Here is a 21110-nt window from a genome sequence, read left to right as displayed (position 1 = left end):
TTGTCAGTCCAACCCTTGCACAGACTCGTCAGGGCTGACCTTAAGGGAATTGGAACAATTGGGCCAAATTGGGCCCTGTAGGCCACTCCTAAACGGGCCCCCACACCAGGGCAATCTAGATGGATTTTATTTATATCTATGAGATTTTGCAGACTTGGGCGGTGAACTGGGGCCCTACAAAAAAAAACTAAAGTTGGGCCCCACTTCTTCAAATTGGGCCCCCACTGGCTAGCCCTGAGTCTCATAGTTGCTGGGCTTGAGTTTCCCTGCCCTTGCATGAAGTCTTGGGTTTCCAATTTTGAGAGAGGGGAGACTGCGGCACTGGGGAGATGGCAGGCTGCTGAGGCCCCCTAGATTTAGAGGCCCAAGTTGCCCTGCCCTCGCATGAAGTCTTGGGTTTGCAATTTTGGGAGGGGGAGGTTGCCTGCTGGGGAGAGGGCAGGCTGGCAAGGCCCCCTAGATTTAGAGGCTCTAGGATTCAGCCGTCTTAGCCTATACATAAATCTGGCACTGGCTATAGCCTAAACAGGAGCAGGGCCATCTTAACCATTGGCACTAGGGGTGCACGGCACCAGGGCGCCGAGCTCTCAGAGACACCAGGCCGAGTCCAGGGCCAAGCATTGGAGTCCGGGGAAGAGCCACCGACATTCAAGCGGAGCAGAGCCTGTCGGAGTGCCACCGGCTCTTCTGCTGCAGGCGGCTCTTCCCCAGACTCCAACACTCACCCCTGAACTCGCGCCGAGCCGCCTGCAGCAGAAGAGCCCATGGCTCTCCAACAGGCTCGGCTCGGCTGTTGGCTCTTGCCCCAGCTGCATGGCAGCTAACTGTTTTGGTGCTGCACCCAGAGTGCCGAGTAACGTTGTGGTGGGATCTGCCGCGCGCCGACAGCACTGAAGGCAGCAACAAAACCTGACAAATAGGAGCATACAGATCCTGTCTGGAGATGTTGTCTCTGATGCCACTTGCATTCCCCATCGTTCTGCACTGGCACCGCATGTTGGACGGTGCTGGGAGCATGCGCTGACAGCCAAGGAACCCGCAGCTTGGCACACGCAACAGGATGCGTTGCACAGTGCCCACAATGTTACATGGCACTCCGGATGCTTCATGTGCAGCCAAAACAGTTAACTGCCATGCAGGAGGGGGCAGCAGGTGGACAGCATGGCGACTGTGCATGCTGCCCGACATTTTGTCCCCCCCAGCATGAAACCCGCACCCCCCTTCGTACACCCCTGTGCCTGGGGTGCTGGCACCCCTTTTGGTTGGCGCTGGGAGTCCCTGTGTCCCACAACCGTTCTAAAGGTTCTAAAGGTAAACAACTATTTCTTTTAAAAAGCCAACAACTTTGGGGTCCCCCACCTCTTAAAAAAAGGTCAACAACAAACCTCTTCTGATCAGCAAGTCCTAGGCTCTGTGGTTTAACCCACGTCCCTAAAGTTAAGATACTGACAGGAATATTATCTGAGAAACCATAAACTTGTTAATGTTTGTAAAATACACTTGGTTTTTTGGTTCACTTTTAACAGCTGACTGGACTCAATGTTTTACCAGAGAGTAACTGGTTGGTGGAAGCAGGGAAGCGAGCACAGTGGTGGCACAGGGATCAATAGACCGTTAAACGTCCGGGGACCCTGTGTGATCGCCACAACTTTGAACACCAGTTGCTGGAAATCATAGGGAAGGAAAGGGTTACTGTGCTCAGTTCCTGCTTGCAGGTTTCCCAGAGGCATCGGGGACTAGATGGACCCTTGGCCTGATCCAGCAGACCCTTCTTATGTTAAGGCCTTAAAAAAACACACAATATAACAATGCAGCCTATTTCTGGATCGCACTCACAGTGGGGAGCAGGCATTTGGTGATGTTGTAACAGTGCTTCGGTTGTCAGCTCCCTCTCTGGAGGGCACCCTCCTTGCTGCACCTCGCAAGCATCACCCTCTTGGCAGGAACATCAGGGAAATTTAGTGGGCAGCCCATGACAGGATTGGGGAGCACTTAACCCAGTGGAGAGGGTGGGCTCAAGGAGGGCACAGGCATGGCTATAAGGGCCCTCACTTCCCTCAAGGATCTCTTTGAGGGCTCGTTGAAGCCTTCCCAGAAACCCAGGCCAGGACGTTGTGCTAACAAATACACCTAAGAACATGGGCATATCCAATTATGAAGTTGGTTGGATTCAGAAAAGCAAACACTTTACCTCTTTTCTTTTTTGTATAATTTTTTATTAAGTTTTTCTATTTCACGTTTTAGAATATTCATTCCAACAACCTTAAAATATCAATGACTTCCCTCCTTCTCTTTCCACGGTTCAGTTTGTTTCCCATAAATCCCTGCATATTTCACATAAACTCAACCATTCAGTATTCCATTATTACATCCATCAAAACTTATTTACACTGTTGAATTTATCTTAATGCTGCCAATGTTTTTAAGTGTACACAATTTTCCCCCATATATTCAATAAACATTTTCCAATCTTCTTTAAACATATGTTCTTCTTGTTCTCTTATTCTATAAGTTAAGTCTGCAAGCTATGCATATTCCATCATCAGTTTACTGTAAGTTGCCATTCCTCACTTGTTTTCCATTTTACACTTTAAGGTAAAGGTAAAGGGACCCCTGACTATTAGGTCCAGTCATGACTGACTCTGGGGTTGCGGCGCTCATCTCGCTTTATTGGCAGAGGGAGCCGGCGTACAGCTTCTGGGTCATGTGGCCAGCATGACTAAGCTGCTTCTGGCGAACCAGAGCAGCGCACGGAAACGCCGTTTACCTTCCCGCTGGAGCGGTATCTATTTATCTACCTGCACTTTGAGGTGCTTTTGAACTGCTAGGTGGGCAGGAGCAGGGACTGAGCAACGGGAGCTCACCCCGATTCGAACCACTGACCTTCTGATCAGCAAGTCCTAGGCTCTGTGGTTTAACCCACAGCGCCACCCTCTTTCCAAATCCCTGAAAAAGTACTTGTGGATCCCTGGAATCTGCACCTTTGGAATTGCTTAGAGGGGCTGGTTGAGGAGCACAAGATCAAGGCCAGCAGTGAGAGCAGAAAGAGCAATGAATTCAAGAACATAAGAGGCTGCTGGATCAGGCCAACGGCCCATCTAGTCCAGCAACCTGTTCTCACAGTGGCCAAGCAGATGTCCTAACAGGAAACCCACAAGCAGGATTTGATCACCAGAACACTTTCCCCTCCCCAACTGGTATTCAGAAGCATTTACTGAGGCAGAGCATAGCCATCATGCTTAGTAGCTGTTGGTAGCCGCTGCCCAGAGCCGTCTTTCCTATTGGGCTTACTGGCACGTTGCGCCAGGGCCCTGGCCTCTCAGGGGCGCCCCAGTGAGTGGGGGAGCTGCGTGGCTTTGCCAGCAACCTCCCCTTTCCCTGCACGCCCGCCAGCTGTGCCCCGTCAACCATCTGGCTGGTTGGCGGAGAATGGGGTAACTGTGCCCCTGAAGAACCAGGCACGCAGCCTGGGAGTCATTTTGGACTCACGGCTGTCCATGGAGGCGCATGTCAATTCTGTGTCCAGGGCAGCTGTCTACCAGCTCCATCTGGTACGCAGGATGAGACCCTATCTGCCCACAGACTGCCCCACCAGAGTGGTGCATGATCGGGTTATCTCCCGCTTGGACTACTGCAATGCGCTCTACGTGGGGCTACCTTTGAAGGTGGCCCGGAAACTACAATTAATCCAGAATTTGGCAGCTAGACTGGTGACTGGGAACGGCCATCGAGACCACATAACACAGGTCTTGAAAGACCTACATTGGCTCCCAGTACGTTTCCGAACACAATTCAAAGTGTTGGTGCTGACCTTTAAAGCCCTAAACAGCCTCGGTCCAGTATATCTGAAGGAGCATCTCCACCCCCATCATTCTGCCTGGACACTGAGGTCGAGCACCGAGGGCCTTCTGGCGGTTCCCTCATTGTGAGAAGTGAGGTTACAGGGAACCAGACAGAGGGCCTTCTTGGTAGTGGCGCCCGCCCTGTGGAACGCCCTCCCACCAGATGTCAAAGAGAAATACAACTACCAGACTTTTAGAAGACATCTGAAGGCAGCCCTGTTTAGGGAAGCTTTTCATGTTTAATAGATTATTATATTTTAATATTTTGTTGGAAGTGGCCAAAAGTGGCTGGGGAAACCCAGCAGATGGGCAGGGTATAAATATATTATTATTATTATTATTATTATTATTATTATTATTATTATCATCATCATCATCCCTGCAGAGGCTTAGGATGGAAGCTGCACCCCACCAACTATATGGCGATCCCTGCAGAGGCTTGGGGAAAGGTTGACAACTCTGGGAGGGATCCAGAGGGATCTTTGCACCACGGCGCTGGATATATTTCAGATGGCCCTGCCGCTACCTCTGTGAATTTGTCCAATTTTAAAAAATCATTTTAATGTTGACTTTTAAATTGTTGTAACCTGCCCTGGGACCTTAGGGTGAAGGGTGGGTAATAAATTAAGATAACATCATCATCAACAATAACTTCAGGGTTGAACCCCTCTGCTCCGTGGAACAAATAGAGAACCTGATCTCTGCTAAACAATATGGAACGCTCCCTGGGAATAATGAAGAAATGTCAAAAGAATCATGCTGGACAAGAGGCATCAATGTGGAGATTTCAACTTGCTGGATTTCCAACTCCCATTACCCTTCCTCATTGACTGTGCTGACGGAGGATGATGGTAGTTGGAGTCCAACCAAGAGCAAGTGGAGTAATCCATTTGACCTACTCCTGAGACTGGAGGCTCCCTGGCCCAAAGACTCATGGGAGGAGGCTGGCTTATTAATTTATTCATTTACTTATATTGCATTTCTAGCCCATCTTTTTCTCCAAGAGCTCAAGGTGACGTCCATAGTTCTCCCTGTCATTTAATCCCCACAGCAACCCTGTGAGGTAGGTTAGGCTGAGAGGCAGTGACAGGCCTTCAAGGTCACCCAGTGAGTTTCATGGCCAAGGGGAGATTTGAACCCTGGTCTTTCTTCCAGATCCAAGTCCAGCACTCTAGCTGCCACACCACCATGGTTTCTCAAATGATTTCGAAATAATTACTTTGAACATTTCAATCTCTTCAAGAAAGAGCTGGTCAAGGACGTGAAAAGAGGGCACCTTAACCATGAGTAGATATGTTCGTCATGAGGACAAGGTGGTCCCATCATAAGGACCTCACTTAAGTCCTCAGGAGACCAATGTTTGCAGTTCTTTAAACCACAAGGGCTCTGTTCCTGGGGACAAGGGTCCTTTGAGGTGGCTTAATGGCAAGGACCTCCCTGGCCACTTCCGTGGAACTTGGTTTTGAAGTATGAAGGGCTGGTGGTGGAGAACTAGGTTTTCACACCCGAAAAGCCAAGTGAAGGTCTGGCTCTCAGCCAGGTCAGCAGCCTGGAGGACTCACAGCCCACCTGGGTCACTGCCCCTCTAGGCTGCCACATATCTATCTATATATATATCTGACATGCTCCCTTCAGAGAGCAGGCTGGGAGCAGGGATTGCAGACACAGCCAAGCTATGGAGATCAAGGAGACGATGGAAATTGTCACGCAAGAAGCTCTGCTCCGAGCACCAACAGTGGTGAGTCCCTCCCTGCATTGAGATGGGAGTCTTTTCTTTCTTTCTTTCTTTCTTTCTTTCTTTCTTTCTTTCTTTCTTTCTTTCTTTCTTTCTTTCTACGTTCTGAAAATAAATATTCTGATTTTTAGCACTCTGTAGGCTGTTGCATATGCGTGGGATCATGCTTATTATTATCTGCAGTCTTCAAAACAACTACTTTATTTATTAAGCTGCAAACCTAACAAGACGACGACGATAGAAACAATAAGAAAATTCCACCAATCCTAATTTAAATGTATACATTTATCTAGGCAGCTCATACATCCAAAAAGGTATCTAATCAAGACCGAGGACTAAATACCTCATTGGAGATGCTACCTATTTATATTTTTATTGGGTTTTGCAAGATAAATGAAACCACGCATCACATTTTACAAACAATAACAACAAAAACTAACATACAAATGGGGAAAGTCAGTACAGTGGTACCTCGGGTTAAGTACTTAATTTGTTCCGGAGGTCCGTTCTTAACCTGAAACTGTTCTTAACCTGAAGCACCACTTTAGCTAATGGGGCCTCCTGCTGCTGCTGCGCCGCCGGAGCACAATTTCTGTTCTCATCCTGAAGCAAAGTTATTAACCCAAGGTACTATTTCTGGGTTAGCAGAGTCTGTAACCTGGAGCGTCTGTAACCTGAAGCGTATGTAACCCAAGGTACCACTGTACTGAGATGTCTATGTATGAATCAATCATAGAAGTGTAGAATTGGAAGGGGACTCAAAGGGGTTCTCCAGTCCAACCTCCTGCAATGCAGGAATCTCAGCTAAAGCATCCATGACAGATGGCCATCCAACCTTTGCTTAAAAACCTGCAATGAAGGAGAGTCCACAACCTCCTGAGGAAGTTGACTCCACAATGTTATACAGGTAAGTATAATCGTTTCTGGATGTTTAAAGTGTTGTATTCCTCCAGAAGTCCACGTGTCTTTCTTTCGGTCTAGGTTAGGGTTACCAGACGTCCTCATTTCCAGGGGACAGTCCCTGGATTTGTGAATAAGTCCCCGGACAAATTCCGTCCCTGGAATGTCCCCGTATTTCATCTAATGTCCCCGGGAAACGCATCAGTGGCAGTCTCAGCAGCCCGGAGCAGTTGGCTCTGGCTGGCTTCAGGAGCTGCTCAGAAGTCCCCATATGATGGTGGTGCAGGGGCTCGAAGATGCAGTTTCCGGGCTGCCTGCACCTTCCCTGACCCCAGCAAGTAAACTGTGAAGGGAGGATTCATGCTGCCTATTGGAGCAGCCTCCCAATTCCTACTTGCGTACAAGCAGGAGGGGGCAGGGATCTCTCAGTTAGGCAACGGGAAGCCTCCCTTCCCAGCTGAGGGATCCCCACCCCCTCCTGCTTGCACACAATTAGGAATGGGATTGGGGATGCTCCAATGGCCTCGCCGCCGCTGCTCTCGGCCCTCCTTCTCTGCCTTCCATGCCTGACCCACTGCGCACCGCTACCCCACCACCACCACTGAAGAACCAACAACTCAGGGGCTGCCCAGGCTCATGGAGAAAGGGGATATAAGTCTTGGAGGAAGAGAAAACATGGCAGTTGAGGTCAAGTCGGCGGCCGCCCCTCTGCCACCACCATCGCTGCAGCATCAATGTCCTGAACGTGTATTTATTTACTTACTTACTTACTTACTTACTTACTTACTTACTTACTTATTTAAAGTGTCCCCGGATCATTGAAAAAAATCTGGTAAGCTTAGTCTAGGTAAGGAGTTCTGCAGGTTCTTTTCCTTTCATGACTCAGAGATCTTCACTGAAGGTTTTTAAACTGAGGTTGGATGGCCACCTGTCCGGGATTCTTTAGCTGGGATTTCCTGCATTGCGAGGGGTCAGACTAGATGACTCTAGGGGTCCTTTCCAACTTTAGTTCTGTGATCTACCTTGCAGTTACTACAGACTTTAGGGTACCTTTTTAAATAAGCAGCAGTGCAGCTTGAGCAACTGAGAAAACAAAGACAAATTCAGGTCAGTCTTAGAGTCCTGCGTGTTATAAGTAAGACCGGCTTCCTTTAGTTGCACTCACTTACAAGGGAGTAATCCCCACTGAACTCACTGGGACTTGCTTCTCTGTTGGCATGTACAGGTTTGTGCTGCTAGGGACTCAGGAAATACCGTATTTTTCGCTCTATAGGACGCACCGGACCATAGGACGCACCTTGTTTTAGAGGGGGAGAACTAGGGGAAAAAATCTCCCCCACTCTGCTCAGCGCCCCTTCAGCAAAGCGGCAGGAGAAACGGAGCCCCTTCCATTTCTCCTCCTGCTTGGCTAAAGGGGCGCTGCGCAGCTCTCCCTCTCTGCTGAAGCCAGGAGTGCGCACCAACCCCTCTCCCTCTCCAGGCTTCAGCGAAAGCAACGCGAAGCCTCCGGAGCGTGGAGGGAGCGCTCCCTCTGCGCTTCGGAGGCTTTGCGTTGCTATCACTGAAGCCAAAGAGCCTGCATTTGCTCCATAGGACCCAGACACATTTCCCCTTAATTTTTGGAGGGGGAAAAGTGTGTCCTATAGAGCGAAAAATACGGTACTTGATCTTGGCTGAGGATTGTGCAAAACTGTGTTGCAATATCTGGTATCCCTTCCACCCATTTCTACCAGGGAGCCTCCAGACATCCTTTTCATTTCACAGTCATGATGATTTGTGTTCATGATGGTCACACACAATCCCGCTTTCAATACTGTGACGTGCCACTCCAATCTCTGAGCGGTGAGAAAATCCAGGGTTTCCAGGTGCCTACCCAGGTTTAGCTTCCTTGGAAGGCAAAGACTGTGGTGCCTTTAGGATATATGGTTTCATTTACATCTGAGCAGAAGACATTCACACCCAAACAGATCTTGCATCTCCTTTAGCCTCAGCCTTGGATCCAGTACAGAAGAACAAGCAGGGCTCTGTGCCGCCAGTTCCCAGCCTGCTCCCAGATCATCTCTCTCTCTCTCTCTCTCTCTCTCTCTCTCTCTCTCTCTCTCACACACACACACACACACACACACACAACCTGGCTCATTCTTTTGGGATGCTGATGAAGACCCTCAAGTTTCCACCTATGGCCATATTGTCTTACAATAAACAAGTTTCACGAGATTTTGAATAAATGTGCAACTAATCGTTGCTGTTTTGAATTTATCGTGTTATTTTCTTCCTTAGTGGTTAACATAAACTGTTATGTTCAATCAATCAATCAACCTTTATGGGCATACAGAGAATTTTATGAAACGAAACATAAAATCGGCATCTGTTCACAGGAGGAGATGCTTTAAGATAAAACTATACAGGCCTAGTAAGGTTAAAAAGTACCATTCGGGTCTTATGAAGACATAGTTTCAAGGCGTGGGTAGGCAAACTAAGGCCTGGGGGCCGGATCCGGCCCAATTGGCCCAATCGCCTTCAGCCCGCGAATGGTCCAGGAATCAGCGTGTTTTTACATGATTAGAATGTGTCCTTTTATTTAAAATGCATCTCTGGGTTATTTGTGGGGCATAGGAATTCATTCATACCCCCCCCCCAATATAGTCCGGCCCCCCACAAGGTCTGAGGGACAGTGGACCGGCCCCCTTCTCAAAAAGTTTGCTGACCCCTGGTCTAGACTGACACACACTCCAACCCAAGTTGGCATTTATTTGGGATTTGTAAAGCACCTGAAAACAAGTCTCTGCATGTATCACACCCAATTCTGGTGAGAGCCAGTGTGGTGTAGTGGTTAAGAGCGGTGGACTCGTAATCTGGTGAACTGGGTTCGCTTCCCTGCTCCTCCACTTGCAGCTGCTGGGTGACCTTGGGCCAGTCACACTTCTCTGAAGTCTCTCAGCCCCACTCACCCCACAGAGTGTTTGTTGTGGGGGAGGAAGGGAAAGGAGAATGTGAGCCGCTTTGAGACTCCTTCGGGTTGTGATAAAGCGGGATATCAAATCCAAACTCGTCTTCTTCTTCTTCTCTCCCCCTCTGCAAGGACTACCATGCCCTGGACCCGGAGTTTGTGGGCTGCCCCTGCTGCGGCTGTTGCGACTGCTGCGGCTGCGATTGCTTTGGCTCCTGCCCCACCTGCTGCGGCTGCTGCCCCAACTGCTGCCCCAGCTGCTGCCCCCCCAGCTGCGCCTGCTGCTGCCGCTGGTGCTGCTGCCTGCCCAGACTCCTGCTCCACCTGCCCAAGATGCCCAGCTGCCCCGTGCACATCAAGAGGCTCCTGATCATCGTGGTGATCGTCGTCCTCATCGTGGTGATCATCGTGGGGGCTCTCCTGATGGGCCTCTACGTCACCCAGGTGCACACGGAGGCGGTGAGCAGAGCGAGGGTGCCATGGGACATTTGGGGCAGGTGTTGTGGGACACCAACTAGCATGGCCAATGTTCAGGGGTGGTGAAGGTTTTTAGGGGGTTGACCTAGGTGACCCTCCAACTCTACAATTCTGTGGTTCTAGGCCAGGCATAGGCAAACTTGCCCTCCAGATCTTTTGGGACTACAACTCCCATCATCCCTAACTAGAAGACCCGTGGTCAGGGATGATGGGAATTGTAGTCCTCCCAAAACATCTGGAGGGCCGAGTTACCTATGCCTGTTCTAGGCTGTAGTGCCAACAAGATCAGGATTAGGAAAGGTGTGAAATGAGCGGAGCCTAGGACAAAATGTTGCAGCGTGATGTGTTCCTGTTTGAGGCTCCAGCCAGCCATGACCTTTTCCAGGATATTCCATTACATATCCTCCCCTGGTTTTCTACCTGCCTGTCCTCCAACCAGCAGTGAAAATTCAGTGTCCGCTAAGCATGCTTAGTTCCTACCCACCAGGGAGGGGTCATACCTCCGCAAACTGTGGGGTTCTCCAAGTTTGATGATACTTCCAGCTTTTGGGCATGGATCATAATCTTTTAGCTACGGAAGTCTAGGCCCTTGGTCAGTGAGTTTGCCAAGGATTGGGGCCCGCAGGAAGGCAGGGGATGCTACTCCTGGGAGTAGTTGTTGCTGGAAAGAAGGGGGAACAAGGTACCTCTTGTTAACACACTCCATCACTTGCAGGTTTTGCAGATGACCATTGAGGGCCTGGAAGGAGGAGACTCGCAGCTGAACCTCTCTGTCAATATGGAAGAAGCGGCCACTTTCTACGTCAAGGACCAGACTAACGATCCAGCCACAGTCATTTATGACTTCAGCAAGGTGAGGGGCAACTGGCAAGTGAGTTGTGCCACATCTACACTGCACCAGGGCATATTTAACTCCCGCCGCATCAGGCTATTTATACTTTGCTTCTGAATGCTCAAAAGCCAAGCCACCATTCTCCACCCCACAGCATTTGCCGCCTGAGGCCATCACCTCACTTTGCCCAATGATAGGGCCAACCCAGGCTGGGTGGGAGCCATATTCACAAATTCATGTGAGAGAATTTTAAGGAGAGTTTTACCTGGCAACTTTTAGCTTTAGCAAAGAGGGAATTTACAATCTGAGCTGACCTAGAAAACGAAGCCACCTTCCTTTCAGACATTGCCTTTTTCTTTCTTTCGTTTTGGTACAGAGTACTGGCACACACACACACCCTTTTTTTTTTTTTTTTGCTGTCCATGGTAGTCATTTTGACCTAGCATCCACAGTATTTTTATCAAGGTGTGAGTACAACCAACACCTCCATTTTTACAAAAAGAAGAGCACACCCATTTCCATGCCATCTGTACCCAAACCTGAAAACTGGTATAAGAACCTAAGACAGGCATCCCCAACCTTCGGCCCTCCAGATGTTTTGGACTACAGTTCCCATCATCCCTGACCACTGGTCCTGTTAGCTAGGGATCATGGGAGTTGTAGACCAAAATATCTGGCAGGCCACAGGCTGCTGGATCAGGCCAAGGGCCCATCTAATCCATCATCCTCCCCCCCCCCTCCACCCCGCTTTATATTTTTAATAACAATCTCAAAGTGGTTTACAGCATATTAGATCAGGGGTCAGCGCCTCGGGCCGGTGTCTCCAGCGCCAATCGCACGGTGGGCCAAAGGGCAGGGGAGCAACTGCCCATACGCTATTTTCAGCGCACTTCCGGGTCAGAGGAGCACCGGAAATAGCTTGTGTGCATATGCACGGGCCTCCTCCAACCCAGATGTGCACCGGAAATAACGCTTGCGCATGCACAAATAACGCATGCACACAAGCTATTTCCGGTGCTCCTCCGACCCAGAAGTGGGCAGCCGTGCAGCACAGTGCCAGTAAGAGTGGGCAGCGGATGGCGGGGGTCGCTGCGGGCCGGATAAATGAGTCCCTCGGGCCTTATCTGGCCCACGGGCCTTAGTTTGGGGACCCCTGTATTAGATCAATCAATCAATAGCTGGGTGGTGTTCCTCCGGCCTCATGAGCAGCCTCTTCAATAGGGCTGGATGGGTCTGGGCCACAGTGTGTCACAGTGACCAACCAGATGCCCCAAAAGGAAACCCATAAGCAGGATTCAATCACAAGAGCGCTTTCCCTTCCTGTGGTTTCTGGCAACTGGTATTCAGAAGCATTGTTGTCTCTGACTGTGGAGGCAGAGCAGAGCCATCCTGGCTAGGAGCCATCGATAGCCCTCTCCTCCTCCATGAATTTGTCTAACCCTCTTTTAAAGCCATCCAGGTTGGTGCCCATAACTGCCTCCTGTGGGAGGGAGTTCCATAGTTTAACTTTGCGCTAAGAAGCACTTTCTTTTATCTGTCCTGAAACTTCCATCATCCAGTTTCATTGGACACCCGCAAATTATAGTGCTATGAGGGAGAAAAGCTTTTCTTGTCAACAGATGCCTTGGCATCTGACTGTGTACATACTGCAGAATATCTTTTATAAATATATATATAATTTTTATCAGTTTTTCAACATATAATTTTCAACAATAATTAAACGTACTTTTACATCTTATACAATTTTTTACTTCCCTTAATCACATCTGAAAATTTTACAATCTATACTATTCACTTAATTTACATTTCTTATATTCACTATTACTTTTAAATCTCATAACTAATATCTCTTTTCTTTCTCTTCTTTGCAATATTTCATATATTTCTCCTTACAAAACTTCTTGTAGTCCTACTAGCGTAATTTGTTGATTACAGTTGCTCTTCAAATAATTTTTATATTTCTTCCAATCTTCTGTAAATCTCTGGTCCTGCAGGTTTCGAATCCTTCCTGTCATTTTATCCATTAATTTTGTCTGCCATTCTTCTTTCGTCGGTATTTCTTCTTGCTTCCATTTTGCATTACCCAGTGTAATACCTTTGATATTCTGCAGAAGCAATGGAAGCATACTGAAGAATATCAAAGGTATTACACTGGGTAATGACATATAACTGAAAGTACCTGCTCTGTCACTCCCAGTTGCTGATTGGCTACAAACCTTGGCCCGGACAAGCCTGCTATGTCACCAAGATGGACAAGGAAAACATCCAAGGCCTGGACACGATCCTCAAGGAATTCCAGGTGAGGGCAGGAACCTTCTGAAGGTGGAAGTGGTTTGAAGAAGAGCAGCGGCTACTCCATTTGGGCAAGGGGGCCCCTGCCCCACAAAACTCAGCCAGCCCTTACTCGCTTCCCCCTAACTGACAACCAGGCCAGCAGGGTAGACCTGTCTGTCCATTTCCTTTGTCTCAGTGTTGCCCTTTGTAGAACTCAGCAGGGAAGAGGAGGGGTGTGTGGACAGAAGTGGGAGGCGTCTGCTTTGCCGGTCGTTGGCTCTAGCGCCACCTGCTGCTGGCCTCCCTGCCTTCCGCCCCATTAGTTCCAAGGAGCACCAGCCACCACTGGGTTAGGAACTCTTGGACCTCCTCATCCGAAAGTCTTTGTGGGTTGAGGGTGGCAAACGCACGGTAGGCAGATGATGAGCAGACAGTGGTGGAGTCAGAGACGCACTCCCTTCTTCTTCCACGGGACTCTTCTTACGAAGGAGGGCAAAGCAGTTGCAGTAGTTCATGTACTGGTGACTTCAAGACTGGACTACTGCAGTGTGCTCTATGTGGCGCTTCCTGTGGCGATCACACAGGGTCCCCGGACGTTTCACCATCTATTGATCCCTGTGCCACTACTTTGTTTCTCACTGGCACCACGCAGGCCCTACATGGTACAATACTGAGTCCAGTCAGGGTTAAAGGTAAAGGTAAAGGGACCCCTGACCATTAGGTCCAGTCGTGGCCAACTCTGGGGTTGCAGTTTGAATCCCCGTGACAGGGTGAGCTCCCGTTGCCTGGTCCCTGCTCCTGCCAACCTAGCAGTTTGAAAGCACGTCAAAGTGCAAGTAGATAAATAGGTACCACTCCGACGGGAAGGTGAACAGTGTTTCCGTGTGCTGCTCTGGTTTGCCAGAAGCGGCTTAGTCCTGCTGGCCACATGACCCGGAAGCTGTACGCCGGCTCCCTCGGCCAATAAAGCGAGATGAGCGCCGCAACCCCAGAGTCGGCCACGACTGGACCTAATGGTCCCTTTACTTTTATCCAGATGTGTAGAAAATTGGTGCAAGTTTTTATCTGCCCATTGTTACTTTAACTTTTCAGAAGTCTTAAATTATTGCTGTAAATTTTTTCTTCATGATAATTTTATTGTTTTATCTTTTTTTCTAAACCTCTTTGAGGTGTTATTATTATCTATCTATTTATTTATTTCATTAAATTTATACACTGCTTGATTGTTAAAAAGAAAAAGCTCAAAGTGGTTTACAAAATAAAGATAAAATAGTAAAATCAAGAAAAAGAGTCACAACCCTTCTTTAAAACTTGCAAAAGTTAAAATGCTCACCTGTAGGACTATAAATCATTCAATGTGTTAATGCAAATGGAATTCGTTAAAATTGCAGGGTTTGATATTCTGACCGGAGTGTAAAGGAAATTTGTAAGATTTTGGAACGAGAAATATAGTAAATCCTCAAATCATCAAACCATCACACCAGGGGCCACCTAAATTATATAATTTGGCTTTTGAATTATTGGTATTTTTAATGGTATTACCAATTGGCATTGTTATAATGAGGCTTTTATTGGATTATTGTAATTGAAAACTAATAAGATTTTTTTAAAAAGGTTTAAATACTAAAACAGATTAGCATTACCTCAACTTTCTAAGCAACTGGGTGGGCTTGTCGAAACAGGATTTTTTTTAGCAAGCACCAAAAAGAGTACATTTATTCATAAAATACAAAATAACCTCTCCTGTCTTCTAGACTTCTCTGAGGGAGAAGGAGGCATTCCTGACAACTCTGGTTGATCGCTCCATCTTGGGCACCACATTTAACATCCTCTGCAGTCACGTTCCAGTCTTTCAGATTTAGTGAGGTGAGTGATAAAGAAAAGTGTGGATTAGAGATTAGAGATGCTCAGAAATTGAAGAGTTATAACTTCATGCCCTAACAGCTTCCACCTAGACACACTAGTGCTGTGCTGCAAATTTCTCTGACCCTTTCCCATTTTTAAACCATTTCTCTGTTAACAAGTGAAATATACTCGGAGTCAAGAGTGGATTTCATGCTGTTTATTCAGCTCATAGTGGTAAGGAGGAATGGAAATTCCCCCAGACTGTCTGCTTTATATACATTATTTACACAATGGGGCCCACATGATTGGCTAATTCCGGGATTCTCCTGTAGGCCAATCAGGTTGCGGATTCTCTTCCACCTGGAGTTGAATTGGGTGGCTCCTGTGGACCAATCATACTGCTGCAGTATGGATCCTATTGTTCAGTATGGATCCTATTGTTCTAGGACCAATCAGACTGCTGCATTCTGAATCCTATTCTGGGACTAATCAGACTGCTGATTCTGGATCCTATTGTTCTAGGGCCAATCAGACTGCTGCATTCTGGATCCTATTGTTCTAGGACCAATCAGACTGCTGCATTCTGGATCCTATTGTTCTAGGACCAATCAGACTGCTGCATTCTGAATCCTATTGTTCTAGGACCAATCAGACTGCTGCCTTTTTGATCCTATTCAACTCAGTACATAACAACAAAAAAGGAAACTGATCCAAGGGGAGAGAAAATGTCAGTGAAAATCTTGAGTGAGGGGTGCAGGGTTTGGGGTAAAGCTTCCCTCGTTTCTGTGTCAGCCCAGAAATTGTGAGTGTCCCTTGGGTCGTCCTACAAATGACCCTACCCATGGCCTGTGCTTCGTCCACCTCCTTGGCTGCCCTCTTCTGGGCCTCTGTTTTGGATCAGGAAATGTAGGCAGCAGGGGAGGCTGTAGCCGGATAGAGGAAGGAAAACTCTTATACACCCTGAGACCTGTGGGTATAGGATAGCATACAAATTAATAATAATAATAATAATAATAATAATAATAATAATAATAATAAAAATAAATATCCCAACCTTGGCAACCCAAGAATCATAGAATTGTACTCTGTGCTGCTTTCAGCATATACAAAAACATAATAAGGCATTAAACATAAAAAGCATCTCTATACAAGTGGTACCTTGGTACTTGAATGGCTTGGCTCCCAAACACTGCAAACCCAGAAGTAAGTGTTCTGGTTTGTGAATATTTTTCAGAAGCCAAACATCCAACACGGCTTCCACTTGAGTGCAGGAGGTTCCTGCAGCCAACTGGAAACTGAGCCTTGGTTTTCGAATGCTTTCAGGAGTCGATCGGACTCCTGGAACGGATTAAGTTCGAGAACCAAGGTACCACTGTACAGGGCTGCCTTCCGACGTCTTCAAAAGGTTGTATAGTTACTTATCTCCTTGACATCTGATGGGAGGGCGTTCCACAGGGCAGGTGCCACTACCGAGAAGGCCCTCTGCCTGGTTCCCTGTAACCTGGCTTCTCGCAGTGAGGGAACCGGCAGAAGGCCCTCAGAGTTGGACCTCAGCATCTGGGCAGAATGATGGGGGTGGAGACTCTCCTTCAGGTATACAGGGCTGAGGCCATTTAGGGCTTTAAAGGTCAGCAACAACACTTTGAATTATACCCGGAAACATACGTAGAAAATGGAAGCCTCTTTCGCAGGGGTTGAAATCTTCCTAGAAACTGGAGGACAGATTTTGGCAGAGCACAGCACACATACACGCCCCCCCCCTCCATATGCTCACAAGTCTATGGGCCCACAAGTTAGCACATGTACATGTATCAGTTGGGACTTGCCTGTTGCTGGAAACCATAAGAGGGCAGAGGGATCTTGTGTTCGAATCCTGCTTGCGGGCATCCCATTATGGGCATCAGGTTTGCAGCTGTGAAAACAGGAGGCTGGACTAGATGGGCCATTGGTCTGACTCAACAGGACTGTTTTACCGTATTTTTTGCTCTATAAGACTCACTTTTCCCCTCCTAAAAAGTAAGGGGAAATGTGTGTGCATCTTATGGAGCGAATGCAGGCTGCGCAGCTATCCCAGAAGCCAGAACAGCAAGAGGGATTGCTGCTTTCACTGCGCAGCGATCCCTCTTGCTGTTCTGGCTTCTGGGATACAGAATATTTTTTTTTCTTGTTTTCCTCCTCCAAAAACTAGGTGCGTCTAATGGTCTGGTGCGTCTTATAGAGCAAAAAATACGGTACTTTCTTATGCCTTGCAGGTGCATGCTGGAAGGGCTTCAACTCTCCGGAGAATTGCAAGAATGCTGCTTCCCCTGGACTCCCCTTGCATAGAGCTCAATCTCAGGTGGCTTTCTGGGTTTTTGCTTCAGGAGGGATCACACAGCTAATTCTGTAAGAGATTTGACCTATGGTGGCTTTCGACATTATTGAGGGGCACAAAGGCAGGAAAGTGGCTTCCTGGGTTTCTGATGGGGGTGGGGGAAGAAATCTGTTTCACTCTGCATTTGAATAGGAACCGGCTCAGTTCACACAGAATCCAAAACAGCCTTTGAAATCTGCACTTCTCCGAAGTTTGCAAGGAAATTCTCCAGCCAAGATGTGCACACAAAAATATATATCTGTGGCTTAGGAGAAAAGGTGCATTAAAAAATGTGCTGTTGTTGTTTAGTCGTGTCCGACTCTTCGTGACCCATGGACCAGAGCACGCCAGGCACTCCTGTCTTCCACTGCCTCCCGCAGTTTGGTCAAACTCATGCTGGTAGCTTCGAGAACACTGTCCCACCATCTCGTCCTCTGTCGTCCCCTTCTCCTTATGCCCTCCATCTTTCCCAACATCAGGGTCTTTTCCAGGGAGTCTTCTCATGAGGTGGTCAAAGTATTAGAGCCTCAGCTTCAGGATCTGTCCTTCCAGTGAGCACTCAGGGCTGATTTCCTTAAGAATGGAGAGGTTTGATCTTCTTGCAGGTTTTTTTTTTTTTTTTTGCTTTTTTGGTGCAAATAACATACAATAATGCATTATATTAGGAGAAATTGCTTGCAATGATGCATGTATTGAGCAAAATTGCATTAAAATTGTGTGCATATGGAGAAATGCCCATTAAAACGGTGATGAGATTTTGTGAGGCCCCTTTAAAAAAAGAATTTAAAAGGCTGCAAACTGATGTGGAAATGGGGAGAACTGAATTTCAGATTAAATATGGGAAACCAATACGGACAGATTCATCCTTCCCAAGTTCATGCCTATTATGAACACCTCAAGCTGGGACCACAAAGGTAGTCCTGAGCACGGGGGGGGGGGGGGAGTGAGCCCCCTAGATTGCAGGCTCACTGGTGCAGTTATGAATTTCAGTGGCCACGCCAACATGCCCAGGTGCCTGCCCTCTCTCTTTCAGGGCCCAGGGCCCCTCTCTCTCTTCTTGCTCTTATCTACACAGCCGAAAGCCCAACTTGCTCTTGCCAATGCTTCCTGGCATAATTAGCATCCAGACCCACTGCCTCACATAGGGGAGGGATGTCTCTGCATGTGGGGTAGGGGAGAGAGAGAGAGAGAGAGAGAGAGAGAGAGAGAGAGAGAGAGAAGAATTCAGAAAGAAGCTGGAGCTTTCCCCCCAAGCTCCTCATCTCCCCAGGTTATTATCATGTCTGGTTGGACACAAGCAAAAATGGGAAAGCACTTAAATAAATGATAGCTGCCCAATTTACACTAACCCAAAGTGGCAGCTGTAGAGTTTCAGGAAGTGGTGAATAATAGATTGTTACGGGTTATTGCCTCCTTGCAGGCAGCTGATCTGAGAAGAGGCAAGAGCCAGGAGAAAGAGTTAGCTGTCGCTTGGAAGAGGGGGGCAATTGATGGTTCCATCCTCCTTCTCAAGTCTTGGTTGTCCCAAGACTTCAATCATGGGGAGGTTTGGCCGAGCGCATTTTCCTTTGAACTAGCCTCCCTCAAATCCTGGTCCCTCAAGGAGCTTTGGGACCCCCAGCACCACATGGCCATGATCCCTGGGGCTGGTGCGAGTTGTAATCCAAAACATTTGGAGGGCACCAGGTTGGGGAAGGCAGCGCCAGAGGAAAATGAAAGCTGTGGCTAGAAGCAACCTCTAAGAATACCCCAATGCTGGCCCTTCACATCAGGCACCTGGGATGCTGTTTTCAGCAGAGCTTACCTTAAAGAGCTCAGTGGGGAGCACACACAGGAACAACCCCCTAAGTCATCTTCCGGTTTGAAGTTTCCACACAGACCCATCGACCAAAGAGAGCTGAAATGGTGCAGTGATTTCAGTGTCTGACTGGAATCACCTGGGAGACCAGGGTTCAAATCCCTACTCAACCATGTGGCTCACTTTGGGGGCCAGTCACTGCCTCTCAGCCTAACCTACCTCACAGGGTTGTTGTGGGGACTAAATGAGCAAGGGGAGAGGCGAGGCGCGTACACCACCTTGAGGGCCTTGGACGGAAAAGGTGAGATATCGATGTAATAAATAATAGAAAACCAGGGCTGCCCAGAATATCCCATGGCACATCCCGAACTGTACATTCAGTTCTTGTGGGACATGAGCTGGACACCCCACTCTTGCTCAGTGCTCAAATTATTAGATCAAATCTATGGTGTCAGGTGGGTTGCGGGTGGCACTGTGGGTTAAACCACAGAGCCTAGGACATGCCGATCAGAAGGTTGGCGGTTCAAATCCCCTAGACGGGGTGAGCTCCCATTGCTCTCTCCCAGCTCCTGCCAACCTAGCAGTTCGAAAGCACGTCAAAGTACAAGTAGATAAATAGGTACCACTCCTGCAGGAAGGTAAACAGTGTTTCCGTGTGCTGCTCTGGTTTCACCAGAAGTGGCTTAGTCATGCTGGCCACATGACCCAGAAGCTGTATGCTGGCTCCCTCAGCCACTGAAGTGAAATGAGCGTCGCAACCCCAGAGTCGGTCACAACTGGACCTAACGGTCAGGGGTCCCTTTATCTTTTATGCTGTCAGGTGCCATAAGAAAGCTGCAGAGATAGCGTAGGATAGTACACACCCCGGAAATGATCTCTTTCAGCTTCTGCCCTCTGGAAGAAGGTATAGGGGTTATAAAGACCAGGACTAACCGCCTCAGAAACAGTTTCTACGCAAATGCAATTCTGGTTCTAAACGCAGTATAAGGAGTCTCTATAGTATATTGTATTTTAAAATGGGGTTTCAGAGTTTTTAGGGGTTTTTGAATGTTTTATGTAGATTTCCAATTTCATTGTTCTGTATGGGACAATGACAATAAAGATATTGTATACCATATTTTTTGCTCTATAACACTCACTTTTTTCCTCCTAAAAAGTAAGGGGAAATGTGTGTGCGTCTTATGGAGCGAATGCAGGCTGCGCAGCTATCCCAGAAGCCAGAACAGCAAGAGGGATTGCTGCTTTCACTGCGCAGCGATCCCTCTTGGTGTTCTGGCTTCTGAGATTCAGAATATTTTTTTTTCTTGTTTTCCTCGTCCAAAAACTAGGTGCGTCTTATGGTCTAGTGCATCTTATAGAGCAAAAAATACAGTATACTGTAAAGGGTTGGTTTGTCCTCAGTTAAGCCCACAGGCTCCAACCTCCCATTCCTGCTTCTCCCACCAGAGACCTACCTAAGATGTGGGGTGGAAGCCCTCTATGGCCTCTCATACAAGCCTGTGCTGCCCTTGTGGGACAGGATGAACCTAAACCGCCTTCAGTGACCTTTGCTTGGCCTCATTAGTTGACTGCCGGTTAGCCCTGGCCAGGAAATGGAAAGAGCACACAGAAAATTCCCTTTCTGTCCAAATTTGCTTGGGGACTTGCTTTGCTCCACCTGCAGAGGGCACCCTCGTGCAGGCAATTCGCTTGCAAAAAAACCCCTCCATCGCAGATTATCCTCACTGCTTTCATAAAGTCGCTATTTACATGGAAAGTTTGTGACTTTGCTACTCTGTTTGGATTGAGAGTTACTTTCAATAAAAGCATTTGCTCCTGCTGTCCTGAACGAAGTTGCTTTATTACAATGTGCAGTGGGCAGAGATTAGGGTTGCATTGTCCCAACACACCAGCACCTATAAATAAAAATTAGGTTGTTTCTGTGACTGATCCTGTTGAGGCTGGCAAGGGAAGCAAACAAACAGAAAAGGGACATATTTATTTGGAGCAAAAGTAGCCGTTTGATTATTAAATCCAACCATTTATTTCCTTAAAAACAGCAAAATAAAGTGAATTACAGGGGTGCAGATATTTGCAAATATGGCATAATTCTTCTATTAAAATT

The 21110-nt window shown here is 47.7% G+C and overlaps 1 protein-coding gene across 4 annotated transcripts; it reads left to right on the top strand.

Annotated features, from left to right (window-relative positions):
* The first annotated feature begins 5219 nt into the window (after positions 1–5219).
* On the top strand, positions 5220–20825 carry LOC310851194 (surfactant protein C-like). 4 transcript variants are annotated; one of them, XM_083753432.1, is made up of 8 exons: positions 5220–5580; positions 9560–9886; positions 10620–10757; positions 12934–13035; positions 14776–14876; positions 17108–19461; positions 19827–20210; positions 20262–20825. In XM_083753432.1, the coding sequence occupies exons 1-5, from the start codon at positions 5518–5520 to the stop codon at positions 14806–14808; spliced, it is 663 nt and encodes a 220-aa protein (XP_083609558.1). In that variant the 5' UTR covers positions 5220–5517; the 3' UTR covers positions 14809–14876; positions 17108–19461; positions 19827–20210; positions 20262–20825. The 4 variants fall into 4 exon arrangements, with proteins under 4 accessions (XP_083609558.1, XP_083609556.1, XP_083609557.1 ...); XM_083753430.1 differs by having other exon boundaries at positions 5422–5580; positions 14765–14876; XM_083753431.1 differs by having other exon boundaries at positions 5422–5580; positions 14774–14876; positions 19827–20825.
* The last annotated feature ends 285 nt before the right edge of the window (positions 20826–21110 follow it).

Source organism: Podarcis gaigeae (assembly GCF_964106915.1).
Source record: "Podarcis gaigeae genome assembly, chromosome: 8".
NCBI lineage: Eukaryota > Metazoa > Chordata > Lepidosauria > Squamata > Lacertidae > Podarcis > Podarcis gaigeae.
The sequence above is the reverse complement of the archived record's forward strand: the minus strand, read 5'-3'. Positions and strand labels throughout refer to the sequence as shown.

Coding starts and splice junctions, on each gene's coding strand:
- LOC310851194 (XM_083753430.1), top strand. CDS start 5,518: ATGGAGATCAAGGAGACGATGGAAATTGTCACGCAAGAAGCTCTGCTC. Junction 5,581..9,559: donor TGCTCCGAGCACCAACAGTG/GTGAGTCCCTCC, acceptor CCCCTCTGCAAG/GACTACCATGCCCTGGACCC. Junction 13,036..14,764: donor CGATCCTCAAGGAATTCCAG/GTGAGGGCAGGA, acceptor CCTGTCTTCTAG/ACTTCTCTGAGGGAGAAGGA.